We start from the raw sequence: 22,095 nt of genomic DNA on the forward strand, positions 1-22,095 counted from the left end.
GAGACTCGCTTCCTTTGCTCCTGCGAGGACAGGTCCTCGTCGGCGCGCGCGCGTGCTCGTTTCGCGGGGATGGGCTTGTGCCAGCCAACGTCGCTGTAACCCCGACGAGATACGACACGACGTGAATTGCAACTTCGTAACAGGATCCTCCTCCGTCTTGTCGTAACGCACAGGGAAGCGGATGTATGGGGTGGTCTACTTAACGTTATCATCTTGGGTGGCTGCGCGTTGCTTCATGCCGTGTTCGCGAACGATGGGAACGAGCGTGGCGTTGTCCGTTTTTCGACGGCTTCCCGGGACAGTTTCGCTGGTGAATGACGTTTGCTCGAAGGCGTTACTTTGAAGGACGATGAAAATTGTTTCTGGAAATTAGTGCCTTCTTCGGCCCGATCATGATAACAATATGATGATTATGGATCTGTCTATCAGATGAATTCTCTGAGACGGCGGCTGTGAAACGCCTCACCATATCTTTACGCGGTGATGCACGTCACAGTGTACAAGAAGAGAAATTTACTAATCTGATGTCTTCGACAGTTTAACGTTATTGAACGTTCTCGGGAAATAGGTAATTTCAGATAACATATATAGATTGAATTGGTCGCAAATTTTACGACCGAACTCGTTGGAATATCGCCGTGCGAGGAGAGGCTATATCGTAGGATGGTGGTATCGAATGGTTCACCGTGTATACGATATATAGTCTAGGTTGACGATGACATTAAACGAAAGTGCGGGCACGTAGACGTAGCTTGCTGTTACGCGATATATCGCGTATTCAAGAGACGTATGAATTTATACGGCGACTATCTGCGCCCGCGTGTTCGTCGATTCTCATCGAGTCGGCGGCAGTGGTCGTCTCTCTCTCCCTCCCTCTCTTTCTTTCGCATATACGCAACATCCCATAAATTTATGCAGCCTAGAAAATCGTGACGTTAGTGATGCCGGTAAAGGATAAATCAATCGGGACGCGTAAGCGCGAACGAGCGGGCGAGCGAGCGCTATAATAAAATTAAAAACAATTAATCACGACGACGGGCCTCATTATTCAAGGTATCAAGTTCTCGTTTATGCACGTCCACCGATCCAAGTATAATTGGCAACTCTCTATCGCCAGTCCTCCGCCTGCCTCCTCGCGTCACCTGCGCGCCCCTACGTGACCCGAGGTCGGAGTTTCTCGCCGCCGTTGACTCGCGCTGAACCCCGCCGGCTTTAATCGGTCACGACGACCCCTCGAAATTTCTGTTCGCAGGCCAGAACTTCAGCCGGCCGCGGGTATTCTCACCCCGGATGGACTACGACGAGTGGACGCCGCTGGGCCGCGGCGACCCGCTCAAGAACAATCCGACCTTCGACTATGTCCCTCCCGTTCTCGACCGGGTGCAGTACTGGTTGGATTCGCACACAACCGAACCCTCGTCGAAGCGCGATATTCTCGTGCTGGGCGTCACCGCGAAGAAGACCAGCCCGAAAATACCCGAACAGTTCCTCCAGTTCGTGGACGGCCCGAAGTTCACGCGAGCCGGCCAAGACGCGTCGTACAGGAACGAATTCACCGGCAGCAACGGCGCCGAGCCGCCTAAGATCGTGCGTACCACCAGCTTCAGGAATGGTCTGATCGACTACAGGAATCAGAACCGGCTGCAGTCGCTGCCGGCGAGTTACTACCCGAGCCCGTATTACGGTCAGAAGATGAAGCCGTACACCATGATGATGCCGCCGCCCATGACCCAAAAAGCCGAGACGTCCACCAGCTACAACGCCGGCGTGTCCAAGGACAAAGTGATCGGGTACGCGGACACGTCCCAACCGTTCAATACGCAAACGGAAGAGGGGCCCCTTCTTCAGGACGCTCAATATCACGTTGCACCCTCCAAGGATTACGGATATTACTCTCCCGCGTCCTCATCGAGACCGTACTCCACCTCAAAGACGCCGGCGAACAAGGGCGTCTCGATATCTCAGGTTGAGACTATCAAGAGCATCTACGCACCAACCGCATCGCAGAGCACCAGGTCGAAATACGAAGCGACCACTGCGCCATCCGTGTCCTTCGAGAAGTCGAACCTGATCTATCAATCGACGCAGACTCTGTCTGGTGGGTGGCTCAACAATAATGGGCCCACTTCGTCGTCCTCCACTGGGTTCCCGGACTCGAACCAGGTCACATGGCAGACTCCAGATTATTCCAAAGACCATTACGAGGTGGATTACCACACCGCAGCCTCGAGCAATCACGAGGTCGTCGTCGGGCAGAACGCGAACATCATCGTGGACGGTAACAGTAATGAAAACGAGGAGGTTGTTGTGGGTCAAAAAGAAGTCAGCACCGAGGCAATGTCCTCAACTTCGGAGAGCGTCGTGCAGACTTCCACTGCTACCTCCACTATTACTATGGACTCCGCTGATCAAGAAGGGGAGCGAGGACAGACGGAGGAAACTGTGACCGAGACGCAAACGTCACAAAAGATGCACATCGTTCTCGCCAACTCGCCCTCTACTATATCAAATTTGGAGACGCACCAGGCGAAAAAGGGTCCCGTAACCGTTGTGATGCCGACGAACTATGTCGAGAAGAACTCCTCCTCGAGTTCGTCTGATTCGTTGACGACTCTCCACAACTCCTTGACTAACCCCATCACGTCCGAGATGACGAAAACGACTCATCAAACACCGAAGGCGCAGTCCCAAACGACAAGAAATACGGTGACGAGCTTACCGATCGTAGAAAATCGTCCGTCCGTTACCCCCGTGTTGACTAAGATGATGCCACCCTCTCAGCTTCCTCATCAGCCACCGCATCCACCTTCTGCTCCGGTAATGCCTGTCAGGCACGTCGGCGGTCCTTTGCACATATTCGTGCCTCCGCAAGCGGCCTCCCAGTCTATGATGCATCCTCAGTCCAGACCAAACCATGCCATGATGCACTTCATCGGTAGCATGCGCCCAGGCTTTCGGCCGTCCTCGTCGATGTCCCATATGTCGCCTCCTATGGCGCACATGCACGCACCCGCCATGAAGACCATGATGGGGCCTCCACCGAGCGTGGAACAGTCTCACCAACGACCGCCGCAGCCGTATCCCGTGACGTTCACCAGCCCGCCGTCGCCGACGACAATTAGTATGCAGACCACCGAGTCTGAGCAGTCGATCGACCATCGGCCATCTCGATTGCTCGCGACAGTCACAAATTCGATGACTACCTCGGCAGCCCCTTTTATTCCGACGGTTCCGTCGACCATGGAATATGCGTCTACCGTGAACATTGATCACAAAGAGAATATAAAACTCCAAAATCAGACGCCATTGATGAAGATCCTCAACACTGAGGAGACTTCAAAGACAAAACCAACACTCGCGCCATCATCGACTACGTCTCCGCGAACCACAACGGTGCCCAGTCTGACCACTGATCCGATCTTCTCGCATTACAAACAGCCGGACAAACCCATCAGTGGGCCGATGTATCACATAATTCAGGGTCACTCGAAGGTGAAGACCTATAAGCCCACATTGGTCAAACACTCTTTGCCGGTGGAGAACAACGAAGTCGTGGAGAGCATTACCAAGCGACAGATGTCCAAGTTGGAGCAGCTGATCTGGCAAAACACGAAAAACGGCGCCACCGATCCGGCCGCCGAGAAGAGGAAGCTCGAGGAGAAAGCTCGGGCCGAGAAGCGCGTACCCTTACAACAACACGACAACCTCATGAGCCTCGTGGAGAGCGGCTTGGAAGGTTTCACCGTGTCGCCCTCGAACCCCGCGGTGACGGAGGACGAGCGTCGCGCCAATTCGGTCACGAGCGTTGAGATCAATTAATGATCCGCCGTTTTGCGACAGCAGTTCTCCTAGAAGAACCAAGCTTGTCAGGCGGATCGTGGTAGGAGGACACCCGCGCGGACTCCCCGTCGCGGCGGCGGCGAGGGCGGGACGCGGCAGCCGGCATCCTCAGTAGGGGTGAAAAATTTTTAGGGATGAAATCGACTTATTTGTTGCTATCCACGCTGCAAGTCGTTGGGTGAAAATCAATAGCCGAAAGTCAGACTGGACGTCGGCGAAATGGGCATGGAAAAAGGCCCTGTGGCCTGGTCTTGCACAACTTTTTCCAACGTGAGAGCTACCTGGGAGATGAGCGTAAACTTTAACACGCCGGTAAATGAGGCGCCGAATTTACGTTGTCTCGTATTGATTTTTATTTATCGTTCCGTGATACTCTCTGAGTGCCTCTCTTTATTATTTTTCTTTTTTTTTTCTCTTGCACATATCGCGCTTTCGGACGGCAATTCGCGGCGTTCGTAAATTGACGACTAAATTACACAACGCCGCGAGATGAACGGAGAGATTGTCGTATCAATAATTTATTTGGTGCATCGAAATGACTCGATACGCTTGCTCACGCTCATTACGTATCATTATTATGATTGTTACGTCTGTGCGCATATTTTATCATCATGAATAATTTAATCCGCAGATAATTTATTATTTATTTCGCTTATAATGTAGGTTATCTCGTTTAATTTAATTTATTTATACGTATTTATACGCGCCCTGTAAATGGGCATATGGTCTCACGACAATTTGATCAGCATCGTGCGGCAATCGAAGCGAGAGAGATCCGAGACAATTAGTAACGCAATTACCGGTACTTTTTTTCACCTTAGCGTAATGCGCTTACCACCGCGATACAGGCTGGTCATGAATCCTTGCGCATGCGAATTCATACACAATGAGATCGACCCAGCGATCTGAGGTTGACTTTTATCGCGAATAAAAAATTGTATCTCCAGATTGCTCGTAAAATCGTGTTACACGAAGCGCGCGCGTGGATTTCTGACCATGCCGTAGTTTATCAGTGGGCACACGTGGAAAGATCAGTTTTGTAATATCTTTCGATGTTCGTCGCGTCCACATTTATCGTCATCGTTGCGTTCACTCGAGATCAGTGATCGTCATTCACGATGGAGAAAGGGGAGAAAATGAAAAAGAAAGACAGGAAAAGATAATCTGTGAAGAAATCTTATAAAAAAAGAAAAATATATGAAAGAAAAGAGAAGAAAAAGAATACTCTCGCTGCCACCATAACAGAGGCTCAACCAGGCGGTTCTCCGTGTCCTGCCATGCTTTCATCCACGATGAGAAAAGCGCGCCAATTTCATATGTGCCAGTAGACATAACGTTACGTGCGTATATACGTGGATATATATGGCATAACTATATATATGTGTTACATCGCGTGTCTGCGCGGACTAAACGATCGCTCGACGATTTCGATCACACGCGTACGACTGTCGTACGACCTATTTGTATCCACAGTTATCAGTTACAGGATATCGCGAGAGTACGCGAGTCAATATTCGCGTTTCACTCGTGTTTCACGCCACTTGAGTTGTTCGGCGCTTTCTTTCGCGATCTAAATATTGAATGAACTCTCTCACATCACGATTTATTCGTCGCGGATTTATTGGCCTGCAGCTATCCGCAGGCAGTTATCACCGCTGTGGCAGTAAAATCGCGTCTTGGATCGGCTCGTACTGGTCCGGGCGATCGTTTGATTGTGGCGCAGACGCGAAGCTTAAGTGCTATAAGCATTAAACAATATTATTTATTGTATGACATAGTTGAGAGCAGGTACAGGATGTCTCAAAAGTTGCGAGTTCCTTCGGCGAATTCGAAGCTGACTTGCGCTTTGCTAAAAACTCGGGTTGTATCGGGTGCCATTCTTTGCAACTTTGTAACCTTCGACCTGAAACAGTTCAACGACTGCGTCTTGATTAACATTGATATTTTGTTAAAATAAATTTCTCGCGTGAAATTAACAGCGAGCACTCTAGTCGAACTTTGAGTTCACCATTATCCTGCAGGTTCTATCGAATTTAAAAAACTAGTGGAAAACTCAGAATATATGTGACACTATACAGGTTATATTTCATAAGTTTATGTTCCATGTTGGATCTTTGTTTTAAAGCTACAGTGAGGATTTATTTAAGAATTATTTAACATTGATTATTTCTATTAATAATTTGCATTTAATCTTTCTCTTAATTTTAATGTATAATGTATTTGTTACGTAACTCACTCAACTGCAAAAAGAGTATTGCGATAAACAAATGTTGTATAAATAAGGTAAGAGAAATTAATGGGTGAGTGGACAAGCAAACAACAAAGTTTCTTCTTTCAGATTCTTTTATCATTTGATTTTTAATTATTTTTGGCATTAAAAATTTTGGTAGGGTTTAGAGATTCAAAGGAAGTGAAACAGAAGTTGCAAGCTTCGTCGCTGACTTCTACTACATCCTGCGTCCTATATTCCGTCCTGGAGTAAGCCCTCAATCGTTATCGTGATCAGATGTTCAAAGGCCCCACTCGGAAAAGTATAATTCGTTTGGAAACAGAACGTTAACTAATAATCGTACGTTAAAAAACGATGACAATTTATGTTACAATACGTTTCGATATGTACCTCGCATACAAGCTTGATAATTTGATAATTTACCAACTGGAGTAATTGAATCATTCTTGACCGTAATGCTGTGAGAGCGTCGTGATTTCTCAGCCACCGAGTATGTTTGTTATTGTTCGTGACGTTGCGCGATCGACGCGAGTAACTTTGACGGTTGGGCAGGTATCAATTGTTTTGGTACTCTCGCGCGTGTCGCATATTTGCCCGTCACCTAGTCATTACGTCTCAAGCCGACGAACGACGCGGATACCGCGGAGCACGTGCGTCGCTTTTTTTGTTTACGTCGTCGGGTGAGATTAAAATATTTCGTCAATATTATAGAGGATACTTGATCGGATTTTCTCGTCGGCATCGCGTTAGTTACGATTGTTGTCGGGTGAGATTAAAATATTTCGTCGATATTATAGAGAATACTTAATCGGATTTTCTTAACACGTATTTCTTCGATCGAGTCGTATCTGCGCGAGTGTCATTATCGGTGAGTGAGTGTTCGGAAGCACGAAGGAGACAGGAGCTGGATGCTGGGTCGGGAAGCCAGGACGGAGGACGCAGGATACGGGCAGCGATATATTTCCAGGTGTGTGAGATTATTTATTACACAATACGTTCTCGACTTTAACTCACTGAGATAACAAAGAGATATCTCGAGTTAAAATCTATTCTACGCCGAACGCTTCTAAATCGTCATTGATTGATAAATTATCGTAACTCTAAGAACTTGTTATTATTCGTTAATTAGTAACAGATACTTCATACAACAAGAAATATCGATACAAACAGCTCAATATGAATCCATGAGTATTTATAATTAATTATTCTCTCAATCAAAGATCGTAAATATCTATCTGAATCTTGATAGTGCTACGATTTGTTTTCCGAACTTTATTATCTACTAGCTTAGCGAGTTTTATTTTCAATCTGCCAATATTTTACTTTTTATTTTCACTTAGCTTTATTATTATACCGAGCTATATTATTTTATTACATTTAAGTACTTATTGGTAATCAAGCCGGCAGCAGACAAAAAACGTAAACAAAAAACAAATTAATCGATTTCCCTTATTTTATTATTCTCCAGAATAATCCAAGAATAATCGATTGTCGTTGAGTTAATATTCCTACTATTTAGGAATCTCTTATTTTAGTAAAACTCTTACTATTTACGTTATTCTTACGTTTTTCCGTATACCGCTATATTAGTTGTTTAATATTTGTTTATCGCATATATTATATTTGCAGTTGAAGAAGTTATAGAATTAATAAACTATTAATTGCGAGTAAATATTAAATACACGTAGAATAAGAGATAATCAAATATTAAATAATTCTTGAATTGCTCCTCTCATTGGAGAAAACAGCAATATTTGCAGCATCAAGGTAGAAAAGTAGCCTGTATGACGTTACATTTCGATATTCTCCGTTATGATTCTTCAAATTCGACGATATTTGCGGGATTAGTGTAGAAGCAAAATTTCTACTCGGGATATAACATATTCGCATCTTCGAAGTTCAACGCGCTAAAATTTCCAATTGACACTCCGTTACAACGAAGCGAACGTTTGATTTAGGTAGGCTCGCAAAGTACAGCTTGTGGCGACTTTTGAGATATTCTATACGCATACGATGGTTGTAGATGTTATCACAAGTTGAATGTTAAGAATAGGCTTTTATTTAGTGTTGTATTTATTGCGCTATAGATATAGGTCGAGAAGAGATAGAAAGTCTCAAACGCACCGTAAACGAACCTTTCGTTTTTCTCTTTATCTTACACAGAGAGAAGATGCGACTTCGCGCACTTTTCAACTTACTTGACGCACAAAGGGGCGTCCCGCGCCCACGAATGTATGTCACGCCTAAGTTCATTCCAATTCGGCGCTCGATGCCAAACTCGAGGCTTTCCGTTCTCAATAGAATCTCCGGTTTATCCACACTACGGTCTACTTATTTATTGCATACACCGTCGTCGTCCCACAGGACTTATTCGTTTATCGTAACGCCGATCGACGACACTACGGAATCTCTCTCGGATTTCATCATTCTCACGTAGCCATCGTCGTTGTCTCTCCCGCGGTCCGATTTCCGATTCGCTCCTCGAACGAATCTCGTGTCGAACGGTGTCGCGAGTTGCAAAAGGACACCGAGCTTTCGCTGTGAAATCGAGAGGATGGCGACAGCTCTCCATCCGCACCGGTCTTCACGTTTCCGCGGACTTGTAGGAGGCAGACGGTCTGCTCGATTCGCGTGTAAGGCAAACCATCACATTCTGCCTAGACGCGCCGATGTGAAACTTACATTACATTAACACTAGTCTTACAACTTACCAGTTACCAAACATATCGCGTACGCACTAACACACAAATCACCGACTATATCACGATCCTTCTTTTCGCTCGTAACGATCGTAATTAGGTGTAGTCGTGGCTCATGGAGCTGCGCGCACTCACACACGCAATATGCTATATAAATATACTCACGCATATACATAAAGTGTATATATATATATATATATATATATATATATATATATATATATATATACACATATACACACACACATAGGCATATACACGACGTATATATACGTACATATATTATACGCATACGTATTTATATAAATAAATTCTACGTACTCGGCGATGTGTGTGAAGGAGAAGAGAGGAAGGGGGAGCGCTCGCCGCATCGCGCGATCACTCTTTATGCACTAGGCGTTACGTTTGCACGCGCGTCGCCTAATCGCGCGCATTAAGTTTACGTACGATAAATTGTACCTGACGGTCACGCGTTCTGTTGATTCTTCTGTTTTATCAATAAAGCATCTTATTATCGATCCGAGACAAGCGTATCTCGATCTGCCTTTAGTCCATCCGGCGCGCGCCACTCCATCGATCGCAGAAGAAGACAACGGCAGCTTGACAAGAGAAGAGGCTACTGTTATCGCGCGTAACAATGCGATTATCGTCGAACTGTCAGTGCGATCGCGTCCTATGCTCGCCGGGTAAGGCTGTGCGTATGTACTGTACGTGGGTGGGATCGCATTGCACGCAGCAGAGACGTAAATTACGCCGGGACTTTGGCCCCCGCGATTCTAACGGGATGTATTCGTCAAAGAGACCCGGCATAGACCAGCGCGCAACGCGTCCAGGATCAGCCGTGACGACGATGAAGTTATACCGATAACGATCTTACGGTACTGCCAGAGATCATAAATTTCGTGCGACGCTGACGAGCGCATCAAGGCAGCTCGTTAAAGGTGCTATTAAAATCAGTCATTAAAATCGTAACAAATCGAGAAGCTTTTGCATGCGAGCGCGCAAAGCTCGCTTCGCGGTTTCCTTTTGCACTCTACGGTCTATGGATGCATTCTGATAGTATTTGCGCCGCAAGACTGCGATTATTAATTAATCAGATAGGTAGCCATACGTAAATTTGGTATGTAAATGCAACTTTATTTCCAATGTTGATTTGCAAAGATCGCGTGCATATGAGTAGTTCGTATGGCGCTCACGTTGTCACACAGAATGACGAAGTAGAAATACGAAAAAAATTATCCAAAGTTATTTGAAACAATACATTTCGTGTAACACAAAAATCTGAGTGAAACTTTAGGTTGTCTACAGTGTGCTCGTAGTTTTAAGTCGTAACACAGTCGGTAAATTGATCATGTGTCTATTTCTTTCGCGTAAACTCGAAGAATGAAACATTTTATTGAACTTGAATGGAACTTTTCATTTTTCACGAGTTTAAGCGAAGAAGACGATCAATTCGCAGACTAGTGCTACATTGTACAAAATTTTGTATTAACACATTTCGCATGCCCCAATTTATTCACTCTAATTTTTATATTAATTTTAACATAAATATGCATGCCCTAATTTATTCACTCTAATTTTTATATTAATTTTAACATAAATATATAAATAAGTAGCAAATAATATGTCGAAAATTGACATATTCGTCGAAATTTGACAAAAAATTATTTGTGACTGATGCTACATTGGCAAATGGTGAATATAAATTGAACGTAAAATAGTCAAACGACAATATGTTAAATTAACACAATATGTGTTAATTTAATTCTAATCGATTGAAACATTTGCTCATATGAAGTAGGAATTCATTCTAAACTTGAATGAAACATTCACTCTTGTGATTTTAAAAGCAAAAATACTGCAATTTTTCACTCGTTTTGAGTGAGATTCCACTCCTACAAATTTAATTTCACTCCATGAAATGTAAATTTCATGATTAATTCAATACAATGCATTTGCCTGATAAATGTAATGGAAAACATTGCAGAGAGAGAGAGAGAGAGAGAGAGAGAGAAAATTTCCATCATCGATTATCTCACGTTGTGATACGATCGACGAGACAGGTGTGTTTCTCTCCGTTCAGTCGCTACTGTTGCGCTTTCGAATCTGCGTGATTGAACGATGACGCGAATGGTCGCGAAAAAAATCGCGACAGATCGCAACAGAGAGACCGAGACATGATAAATACATGCGATCTGCGGCGAATGGTCGGTATCGGTAATTAATATGGGGGATACCTCTTTTATACGCGACACAAAGCGCGCCACGCGGTCAGTATAAACTCATGGTGCTCGTTTGTTCCGATTATCCTTAATTGAAGCGGTCAAACTGGTACACACACGAGAATGACAAATTTCCCGTGTGCGAAACTGATTGCGTTTGCAGTTTCGCGTTTCGCGCGGTGTTTGTGGTCCCGTAAATTCTGCGATTATTAGCTACCGCCGACCTGATTTACGACGCCAGATCACCTGATTGTGTCATTTGACGCAAGTTTGATATCAAAGTGGGCCCTTTGATACAAATCACTTTCCCGGAATTACGTGACGAATTGGTTACACATGCCACGTCGAGTTTCATGTAACTCGATTGCGAACTCAGAGCTGGACGCGCAGTATACTCCATCGCCAAGGATTGACCGTCGCTTACTATCTGTCCACGATCATCGCCGAGAATAAGAATTATCTCCCATCTCTCAGTCCCCCTTTAGATTATAATCCTAGCTTTACGGGATGAGTACAACGCGAGAAGCTTAAATTGATAGCGAATGAAATTTACCAAGTTTCCCAATACGAAGGAGCCTTTATCCCTAATAAAGATAAATGCGCGACGCGCGCGGCGAGGCAACGCGAGAGGGGAACGCAGGACGGTGTCCTAAATCGACCGCGAGTCCCCCGTCGAGAATACACAAGCCCGAAAATGCCAATCACGATCGCGCTGGGATCAGCGAGAAGCCCGAAATCCGGGAAGGCTGTCACCGCCGGTCCAAACAAATGTTTCATTGTTCGTCCGTCCGTCATTTAATTACACTCGCGGGAACGAAGCGCGAACAGGATGGATCCGGGGCGGGGGCGACGGAGCAGGAAGGGAGGAGGAATCAGAAATGTCGCCGAGGTCGACGGCGAACGGACCCAGGTCCGGCTGAGCGCGTCGCCGGGGACGCGCGGAAGGCGGGTAGGTCGAGGATGCATCGAAAGCACGAATTTAAGGTTAATTTATAGCGTAATTTAGTTTCAATGTCGGTAGCATAAATCTCTCGCGGAGGACAGGGGCCCGGGGCCCACGGGAAAAAAGCCGGCGAGATAAAGGGCCCGGGGTGGAAGAGGGGCAGGGGAGGGGAGGAGGCAAAGAGGGCCGCACCGGTACCTCTCTCGCCTACCCATTCGGCGTTCTTTCTCCTCTCCTCTCCTCTCCACTCTTCGCGACCCTTCTCCTCGTCGCGTTCCTGACGTTTTATAGATGATTCGTGGACGAGAGTAATTGGCGGCGATAAACGGCTGGTCGGATCGCGTTCTATGCTCGCGGGCGACTTCACATAGTCGAGCGGGGAAGTGGTTTCGGAAATTTCGAGCGGCCGCACGAAATTGGGATGACGGTGATTTTCTAATGAATAATACATGGCCGAGACGCGAGCGTGTGCGTTTGCGCGGGGACCGTGCACTCGCGCTTTTTGTCCGCGACAACGTAATTTGTCAGACGATCGCCATGCCGGCGCTCGATTTATCCGCGAAGGAGGATCGATAAGTCCGCTTTTTGCCGTCCGCGGTTTCGGAATGGGGAAACTCAGCTCGGAATGAGGAAACTTGCCGACCTTTCTTTCGGCCAACTTGCGAACTCAAAGAGTTGGTCGAAATTGTTTATCGATCATAGAATTTCCATCTACTGTTTTGTTTCGTTTTTCTTCTTCTTTTGTCGCGAGTACACTTTTTCAACGTGAGAAGAGCGATATCGCGAGTTAATGACTGATTTCAGATACTATTTGTTATAATTGACTGCGATATGGTCGAGATTATTCTCGGCCGTGTAATTTACGCGGGGGAAGAAGCACGAGCTGCTTGAATCTTGCATGGCGTAGCTCAGAATGCAGAGAGAACGCATGTGCGCGTGCGGAGAACGAAATTTACACGATCGGCATCAATCAGTGATTGGAAAGTCTCGTACATTTCTGTAGATGGTCCGCGTGGACCTCGATAAGACTCTACGCCTTGTTGACCAAAGAGAAGGCGAAACATAATCGCGCAGTAAACCATTTGAAATACGAACCGCGATCGATGTGACACCGGTATTTCGCGTAATTGCGGCTTTCCCCTTCGAGGTCTTACCCGCGGAAAATTATGTCAAACGATTCTTTCGCTTACGTGGCCCACTGCCGCACAACTCTTGCGCCCATGCACTAAGCCGCTTTCGTAGGAGAATTATAATACCAAACTACACTACCTGCATAATGCCTCTACCTAAATTATAATTTCTCTCTCTCGCGCGCTCGGAGCGTCCCAGGAGCGAAAGCCAATACTTACGGCGGTCGATATAAGCGATCCTCGTCTATCGCAAAATATCGACTCATTCTCCGCAGAGACGTCCTGCAATTCCTGCGGGCTTCAATAAGATATGAAATAATACGACGACGGCTATTTGAGAAACTCGGCAAACGTTTGCGCGTCGCCGATGAGTAAACGGGGAAATTAATCATAGAAGTAAGCGGTTTAGGATTCGGTACGTGGTATTGTCGTCTCGTGGACGTCTTACGTTTCTAAAGTAACGCCGGTGATTCAAGCAGATGTAGCCGCCGTCGCCGTTGCCGCCGCCGCTCGAGATTAATCGATGAAGCTTCGAAAGAGGGTGTTTCCTGTCAGGCTGAAAAATTGCGTGATTAACGAGAAAAATGTTCCTGCAACAAAGTTCCGCGCGTGAAAAGGGACAGGGGACTGCACCGCTATCTCACCTTCTCTGTCACCTTCCCCCTTCCGTCTTTTCTGCCTGCATTAATATTTCTAAGGTATCCTCGGACAAAAGCGACGGCCGTTAACCGTGCGCTCGCGGCTTGAAAACTCGAGGAATATCATGAGAGTAATACACCTCGTTCCGATCGTCTCCCGCCGGCCGGTTCAGCTTGCCCCGGAAAAAAGGGACGCAGGGTATTACTCGAGATGAAAGATCGTCGTGTAAGAGAGATATATCAAGAGAGGCTGCGCAATCTTCGCTGTATTCTTGGCGCGGGCTGAGAATTTCAAAATTCCGGAGTTTCACCGACGGTCCGAAAAAATTCTTCGCATCTGAGAATATTTGTCTATACGTAGCGCATATCGTATATCGAGGAACACACAAGACAGAACGTGGACTCCGCTTTTCTCTCGACCTTTGCGCATTATGCTTGTCCGTCAACATGTTAAATTCTTTGCAACGCGTATCGTTCCCGTCGGAAATGACGTCCCATGACATCCGACTGAAAGTGCCGGCGAAACAAAGTTGAAGCAAAATGGCACGGCTAAGAAAGAGAGAAAGAGCGGCAGGGAGGGCGGGAGGGGGGAGGCAGATGAGAGAAAAGTCCATGGAGGACAGCACCGCTATCTCGTTTCTCTCCTGCTTCTCTTCCTCTCCCTCCTCCTCCTCTTCCTTCTCCTGCATCTCCTCCTCCATCTCCTCCTCCTGCTCCTCTCGCAATCTCTCACGGGCTTTTTCCGACGAGCTCACGCCTTGAGATCTGGTTCCCTCGCGCAAAAGCCCGCCATTACGGCGAACCGCGGAGGAGAGCGCGAATTAAGGACTCTTTCGAGGTCACCGGGCGACGGTACTTTTTACCCTCCTCACGTTTTTCGTATTTCGGCTCAAAACACCGCGTCTCTAACTGTGGCTGGGAAATGACTAAGCTTAGTTCACGTTGTGTCCAATCTTGCGCGTTATGTAAGGTAATCCGTACAGGGCATTTGAGATTTTGCGAGGGTTACGAAGAACGATTCGCAAGTTAGAAAATTGCGTGCACGGGAGAAAACAGTATAGTTGGTCCACACATAAATCTGGTTGCGCTAACCATTCAATAGTAAAACGTGGAACGACTAATTATGTGCTCGTTGCAATCTATAGAGCAATTTGTTGAGTTACAACGACGAGGTCTGGTTCCAGAGTGTATTCACCCCAAACGATTTCTGGTTGTCACAACAAAATCATGCGCAACTATAGTGACGCAATTAGTATACCAAAGTAACTAACAAATAAACCTATCCAAAAGGTACACTCTGATTTTTTTCTAATCTGGCATAAATGTAAAAGTACAAAAAATATTTAGGTCATATTTTGTCATTTTGGCCCACTTTGAATTTTACGCGCAATTTATAGCTTTTTAATGTTCTCACTTCTATCATCAACAAGTATAACAAAAATGCATAAGAAATAAAACTGAATACAAGATAGAGCTAAATAATTTTAACAAAATCGGTATAGTTGAGACACAAACAATTCTAAATTTCTTTAGCCGAGATTTCAACCAAAATATTTTAAATCTGTGCTAAATTAGTCAAAAATTATTCGAATCTCGGCCAAACCGAGAAATCCGGCAATTTTAATTAAAATTTTAACAAAATTGGTATAGCTGAGACACGAACCATTCTAAATTTCTTTACCTGAGATTCCAACTAAAATATTTTAAATTTGTGTTAAATTTGTCAAACATAGTTCGAATCTCGACCAAACCGAGAAATTATTTGTATAAATAATTTTTTTTCAACTTTTTACGTGTTTTGTTTAAACATTTTATTATACAAATTTATTTATACAAATAATTTTATATATTTAACTTCATATCCATAATCAGTAAACCAAAAACGTCTATATCTTGTATTCAATTTTATTTCTTATGCATTTTTGTTGCACTTGTTGATGATAGGAGTGAAAACATTAAAAAACTATAAACTGTCCGTGAAACTCAAAGTGGGTCAAAATGAAAAAATATGACCTAAATATTTTTTGTACTTCTACATTTGTGCCAAATTAGAAAGAAATCGGAGTGTAACTTTTGAGTAGGTTTACTTATGAATCATATCAACAGTACACATTCACCGTCAAACAAAGATAGCTAGAGTGATGCAACTGTACTACTTACAACTAAATATTTCTGATTATACGTGTCATATATTTTTTTCCGTGTATATGTTGTGACGTAGATTCTTTACTGCCGGAAAATGTGTCTGCTAGAACACTTACGATAGCGGTTTTTTTGCTGTTTTAATTTCTTGATAATAACTTTGATGAATATTCTCATGGAAGAAAAATATTTTTGCTCGATTAACCGAATGAGAAAAATTAATCAGATGAAAAATTCGCTGAGAAGAAATAATATCTCTGTTGCTGTGACCGGAAACACTCGTTTGAACATTTGGTTGCAACATTCGGATGAAAAACGGTTGAGATAACTGAGAGCAATTGGCACTGAACAGAAACCTTCTACGGGAATCTTTCTGTTCCCACAATCGAGTTTTTTATTCGGTCTTCAAGTGACAGAAAATTCAATTACACTAATGGAAGTTTTTTTGTACTCTCTATTTTTTAACTTTAAAATAACCATGAATTTTAACGTTGAAAGAGCGAGGGTTTTGAGAGTTTGTTGTCGGCGGATTCTAATTCGAGAACGTACGCTTAAACATCATATTTGCACCATAATTTTCATGCGAATATATTACCACCGATTATACACTAGCAATTTGGAAAGGAAAGTGCATATATTGCGGTGTGGTTAGAGCCGGTAAAAGCTCGCGTTCCCAGCGAGCAAATTACGCCGAGGCGTCTTTTTTTCGGGGTCAAGCGTGAACAATGTTGCAAAGGAGTTGCCTCGCCGTTGCTGTCGTGTCGTCGTCGATCTTCGTGTCTCGAACTACCTACGTAAGATCGCGCGTATCATTAAAAGCGCCTCGGACCGTTAAAAGCGCCGATCCTCACTCGTTTTTGACGCAAAGAGCGCTCGCTACATGGCCCGCTTCGACCAGGACAATGCCCCGCCATATTGCCGCCTACGCGTACGATTTTTCACACGCTCGGCGAAGAAATCCTTTGGCGCAATGAAAAATGGCAGGATTCGCGTGCGGAACAAAGTTCCTGAGCAACGCGGCGATTATACAGGGTGTTTCGGTGGTGATGGCTCGGGTAAACGCAACAGCATTGACTAACGACTAACAGGTACGCATTTGATTTCTTCCTGGCGAAAAGTCTGGGGAAAAGGAACAATTCTCTTGATCTTTTAAAATCCTCGACAACGTGTCTATTCGGCGAGCACATTTCAGTAGCCTGCACGGAATAAACAACTCCGTTAGTGTAACTGAATTTTCTGTTACTTGAAAAACTCGGCTGTACTCTCTAGATTTCTTGAAGCGAGATTTCACTTGAAAAGCAGAATAACAGTTGAATTTAAGTCACTCGAATTAGAGCTATTTTTTATTCATATAAAGCGTATGTTCTATCCTGAATCGTTGAGTGAATATTTTCATTCGAAATTGAAGAGTGAATCCGATGTGTTTCACCAGTAGGGAACCTAATTCACTCTAATCGATTGAAACATCCACTCATACGGGGAGAATACGGTCAGAATCCACTCTAATCTCGAGTGAACTATTCATTTTGGTGGTATTTTCACTATCATCTTAAATAAAAATGTCGCCTTTTACTTTAAGAGATTTAGATAGCAAAGGATAAATTTAATGGGAACAGAGAGGAACCTCCTATAGGAGGTTTCTACTCATCAATTACTCTCAGTTATCTCAAACTGAGTTTCAATACGGCTGAATAGTCAGACGAATGTTTTCATTCACGGTGGCAGAAATATAATTTCTCGTCAGCGAATTTTCTGTCTGGTTCCCACGTTCACTTACCCGAGATTGAAACTTTTTTCCGCGTCGTTGAAATTGATTCCTCCTATTCTTACAATTTTCCTGAAAGTGATGGGAAACTGACTTTCTCCTCGTAAGAAATATATTGTTCCGTTGCGCGGGATTCATTAATCGTGCGGCAGAACCGCTCACATATTCGTCGCAACAATTAATAATCGAGACTCTCGATATTTCCTTTCACTCCGCGCCGTACGGACGGAGAAACGTTCCAGAATCTTGGATACCTTATACTTGGCAATTTGCCAATATAATCTCGCGCCGGTCCCTTTTCGTCGTTGATTATTTGCGAGCGGGTTATTCGCGTTTCGTGGTTGTTGGGTACCTTAATCGGTGCCTCGAGTCGATATTAACAGATTGATTGCCGCGGCTATCAGGCCCGGCCAGTTGTTTCGCCCTTTTTGCGGGTCGACGGCCTTCACGTGATGTGGGCCGCGTCACCCGTATAAAAGCAACATTGTGCATGCTGCCCGTAGCTGGTGAGCGCGCCCAGCGAACAACCTGATGGGAAAATTTGCAGGGCACGCCTGAGAACGCGGCGTCTGCCTCCTCGCAAAGTTCTCCTGCGGGACTGAAATCTCCTCACGATGAGAAACAATTACCGATGCTTTCGCGCCGTCATTATCTCTGATAATTTGATCAAATATTCAAGCTCGCGCGAAATGGAGTGATTTCGGTGCGATCAATAGCTCTTTGTGACTGTCTAGAAAAGCGAGGAATTACAGTCGCGACGATTCATGGTGGCGCAATTTAATCGCGCTCCGCCTATTTTATCGCCATTGTTACGTAGTCGATGATGTAACCCAACTGCGGCCAATAAATCGCGGCTTGTCTGATTTTCGGCCATCAAGTGTGATTTATCCCATTTTGCTCGTGTCACCGCTAATTTCCTATTGATCAGTACGACGCGCCGTTCATGACTCAGTCGTTCGCTCTGTCGGCACGTAGTAACTCGTCCTGCACGTCGCTCTCGTGTGAAAATCCAGTCGCAAAAATGGTGACGACGGCTCGCGTATCGGCGTATCCGACTTAAGGGGAATGTTGAGGAGGATGTTGGACGTGAGAAAAAGTCACGGTTTTGGAGCGTCGACAGGTAGATAAGGGACCGGTGGATGTAAAGGTCATACTTGCCGACCTTAATGAAAGTTAAACCCGGCGATGGTGTTCACGCCGGGTTTACGCCATTACCATACCGTTATCGGCCTCCGCGTGGACTTCGAGAGCCGAAAGAGCCAATGATGAACGTGAGAAAAGTTCGCTATCACATTGCCGATAGCTTTTCGTCGGTAATCGGACGCGCTGCACTGCGAATCGCGTTTATCTATTTATCGCCTTTTCTTCCTTTCCAGCGCGTCACCGATCCGTTAATGCGTGCGATGCGATTGTTGAGTTATCACGAAGAAATATTATCGTTACACGTATGTACACTGTGACTGGAAAAATAGAAAATAAATATTTATTCGACGGGTATTGGGGACAATATTTATTGCATAGGAAAGAAGGGTGGTTTTGTCTGGAAAAATATCTTTACTTCTGAAATGTTAATCTTTAAACGAGATTACATAGCGTTAAACAAAACATTCCCTAAAAATATATATATTTTTCTAAAATATTATTGCTCCTCATGAAAGCAATTGTTGACAGGAATTGTTCATTCTATTCAATAGAATCTAAATGTAAATAAATACGTTCACATTATCCATTGTGCGTGCGTGCGAATAAATATTTTTCAGATATTTCTTCTCTCGCGATATGTGTGCCGCGAGTATGGTCCATCCTAAATTTCTCAACGATCCACTTCAAATTCTTCAAGGTCTCAACAATTATATGTGACAGCATTAGACAAATATTGAGGAAAACAATTAATCGCGAAACGAGATAACTATTCAACAAATGGATTCGCTAATTGAGCGAATACTGAATGCCTTTTGCCTCATTATCGCAAGTAATGGAAGCATTCAATTTACAGCGGGATATTGAGAGTTTTGAAACTGACTGATATGAAAAATTCTGGCTATTCGAATATAAATTCGCAGATTAACAAATTAAACAAGTTTCTCTCTCTCTGTCTCCCTGTTTCTCTCTCTATCTATTTCCCGTTTGGCATTGTCGCAATATCGCGTCAATATTAAATTCGCCGGGACAGGAAATAGTCTCGGTGACGAATTTTCAAGCCGCTACGGACACGGAGAAATTCATAAGAATCGATCGAGCCGATTAAATCTAGAGAGCGTTGTATTTATTTCTAGGCGATCCGGCGGAAAAAGTCGTCCGGCCATTTGCGGTCGGGTGTACGCGCCGGTTGCACATCCTGTTGCAGTCCCATCTATCCTGGGCGCCCTATCTGAACTTTTTTGCGAACGCCTTCCCGAGTAACGTCACCCACGTGCAACCTGTTCCGCGACACCGTTAATTACCTTCGCCTCTGCCGATTTCATGGCGTATTTCACGCGTGGCCGCGCTCGCTTTACGAGGCGCGAAAAACTACTTTAAATTGCGCCCGTGGCCGCTGGCTGCCGACGGGGTTACGATATTTGCGAGGGACGCAGAACTTCGCGAGCGTGTTCCAGCGCGGAGGAGGCGGAAGGACAAACAAGTCCGGCGATCGTTTTCACGCCGTCTCTCCTCGCGTTCTCTCACCTCTCGCAGCCTGGATATGCGTTTCGCGCGTCTTACGTCCCGACGTCGGGTATTCGACGCTAACGGTTTTACTCTTGCCGCGCGCGCGTGCGAGAGAAGGAGAGAGTTAGAGTCGGCCGTGTAATAAGCTATTGTACAACGTCGTCCTCGTCGGAGAGACCCGAAGACGACGCGGACGCGAGAACACACCGTCTCTCGCTCTCTTCTCTCCTTTGTCCCGTTAAAAAGAAATAGTGAAATTGATCAGCAGCGGCGTGGCTGCGACCTGGAACGGTGGTACGTCGTCTACGGGAAGCGCGCAGACCTCATTGCACTACTCAGGAAACTAGAAACCGCCGGCAAAAACTAACCCAATATCGGTGCCCTCGTACCCCACCGCGGCAGATACCGGGAACCCACGCATCCGCCGTCACGTACCGCAGCCTTTTCATCCGGCAGCCTTCCGGCACCTTTCCCCCTTCGGCTTCGTGCTCCACGATCTCTCCAAGTTCCGACATCGCGTTGTCGATGTCGTCGTCGTCGTCGTCATTGTTGCTGACACAGCCACTGCTCTCCTCGACGTCGTTACGAACTCGTTCGAGAGCCGCGTTTTTATCTCGTCGTGTCGCACGCGCCACGATCGGCAGTGCAATATTTGAATCAGCACGCGGCCTCGAGAAGGGCGCTTCGCCGGGAAAATTCGACACGTGCACAGAGAAAAAATTGTTGGTATCTGTAATTGTATAATCACATAAAGAAACAATTACTGCAAATCATGGTCAAGAGAAAAATATTTTTTAAATTAAATTCTACTACAATGTCAGTGATAATAATATAGTAATAATTATTGCTAAAGATATAACTGCACACAATCAAAAGTAATTTTAGGTTTTTGCATCAATAATTTTTTTTGAACAGAGAAAAAATTGCTGGTGTCTGTAATTGTATAATCACATAGAGAAACAATTACTGCAAATCATGGCCAAGAGAAAAATATTTTTTAAATTAAATTCTACTACAATGTCAGTGATAATAATAATCATTGCTAAAGATATAACTGCACACAGTCAAAAGTAATTTTAGGTTTTCGCATCAACAATTTTTTTTGGACAGAGAAAAAATTGCTGGTGTCTGTAATTGTATAATCACATAGAGAAACAATTACTGCAAATCATGGTTAAGAGAAAAATATTTTAAAAATTTTTTAAATATTTTTCTCACGGTGCACGTACTCTGTCGGAAGGTGTTCTTTCGTGTTCGTATGCAAATGTCATATCTCAGTCCCTGATATCGGAGCATGATTCCGGTATTTCCGGAGCGACTTTATCGGCAGTTGCACTCAAGGAGATTGGGCGAATCCGGTCGAAGCCCCTCGCGCAACTCACGTATGTCGCTCTGAGAGATTTAGGTACTAATGCTTGAGCATTATTTAAATTGGTAAATGTCGTCGAGAGGTGGTCGTCACGGTAGATTCGCCGTGAAGCGAGTTTCTTCCGACCGCAGTCGTGCCGGGCGTGGCGCGAGCTGAATAATTGAGAAACTTTGCGCGAGAAGAGGGGCTCGATCCTAAATCGACGGTGAGCGTTCGAGCGTAAACGGAATAAGTGACGCGTCTTTCCTCGTCTGTGCGAAAATCCTCATTTCATCATGCCACACAACTGTCTCCTTCCGCACGATCTCGCGTGCGCGTCGCGTGTTGGTCGCGTGCGATGAATTATCAGTCGAACACTGTTTACCGCGTTTAAACGCATTAGACACAAATTACTTCGCGCTAAATCGCGATATTATGCTAACCTAATTTTTTATGTATGCACAATTAGAAATTTACGTAATTAGAAAA

The 22,095-nt window shown here is 44.9% G+C and overlaps 2 protein-coding genes across 6 annotated transcripts in view; both read left to right on the forward strand.

Moving 5' to 3' along the window:
• Nucleotides 1-9,292, forward strand: part of LOC116841765 (mucin-12-like) — a 65,923-nt gene extending 56,631 nt beyond the window's left edge. For all 4 annotated transcript variants that reach the window (XM_032810108.1, XM_032810106.1, XM_032810107.1 and 1 more), the window contains one exon: nt 1,253-9,292. In XM_032810108.1, the coding sequence (XP_032665999.1) occupies nt 1,253-3,819 (2,567 nt within the window). In that variant the 3' untranslated portion in view covers nt 3,820-9,292. The remainder of the gene's footprint in view (nt 1-1,252) is intronic.
• LOC116841768 overlaps nt 6,905-22,095 on the forward strand; it is a 156,978-nt gene continuing 141,787 nt past the window's right edge. For both annotated transcript variants that reach the window (XM_032810112.1, XM_032810113.1), the window contains exon 1: nt 6,905-7,037. In XM_032810112.1, the coding sequence (XP_032666003.1) occupies nt 6,979-7,037 (59 nt within the window). In that variant the 5' untranslated portion in view covers nt 6,905-6,978. The remainder of the gene's footprint in view (nt 7,038-22,095) is intronic.

Source organism: Odontomachus brunneus, unplaced genomic scaffold (assembly GCF_010583005.1).
Source record: "Odontomachus brunneus isolate Ranch 3 - 2012 unplaced genomic scaffold, Obru_v1 Obru_scaffold_018, whole genome shotgun sequence".
Classification (NCBI taxonomy): domain Eukaryota; kingdom Metazoa; phylum Arthropoda; class Insecta; order Hymenoptera; family Formicidae; genus Odontomachus; species Odontomachus brunneus.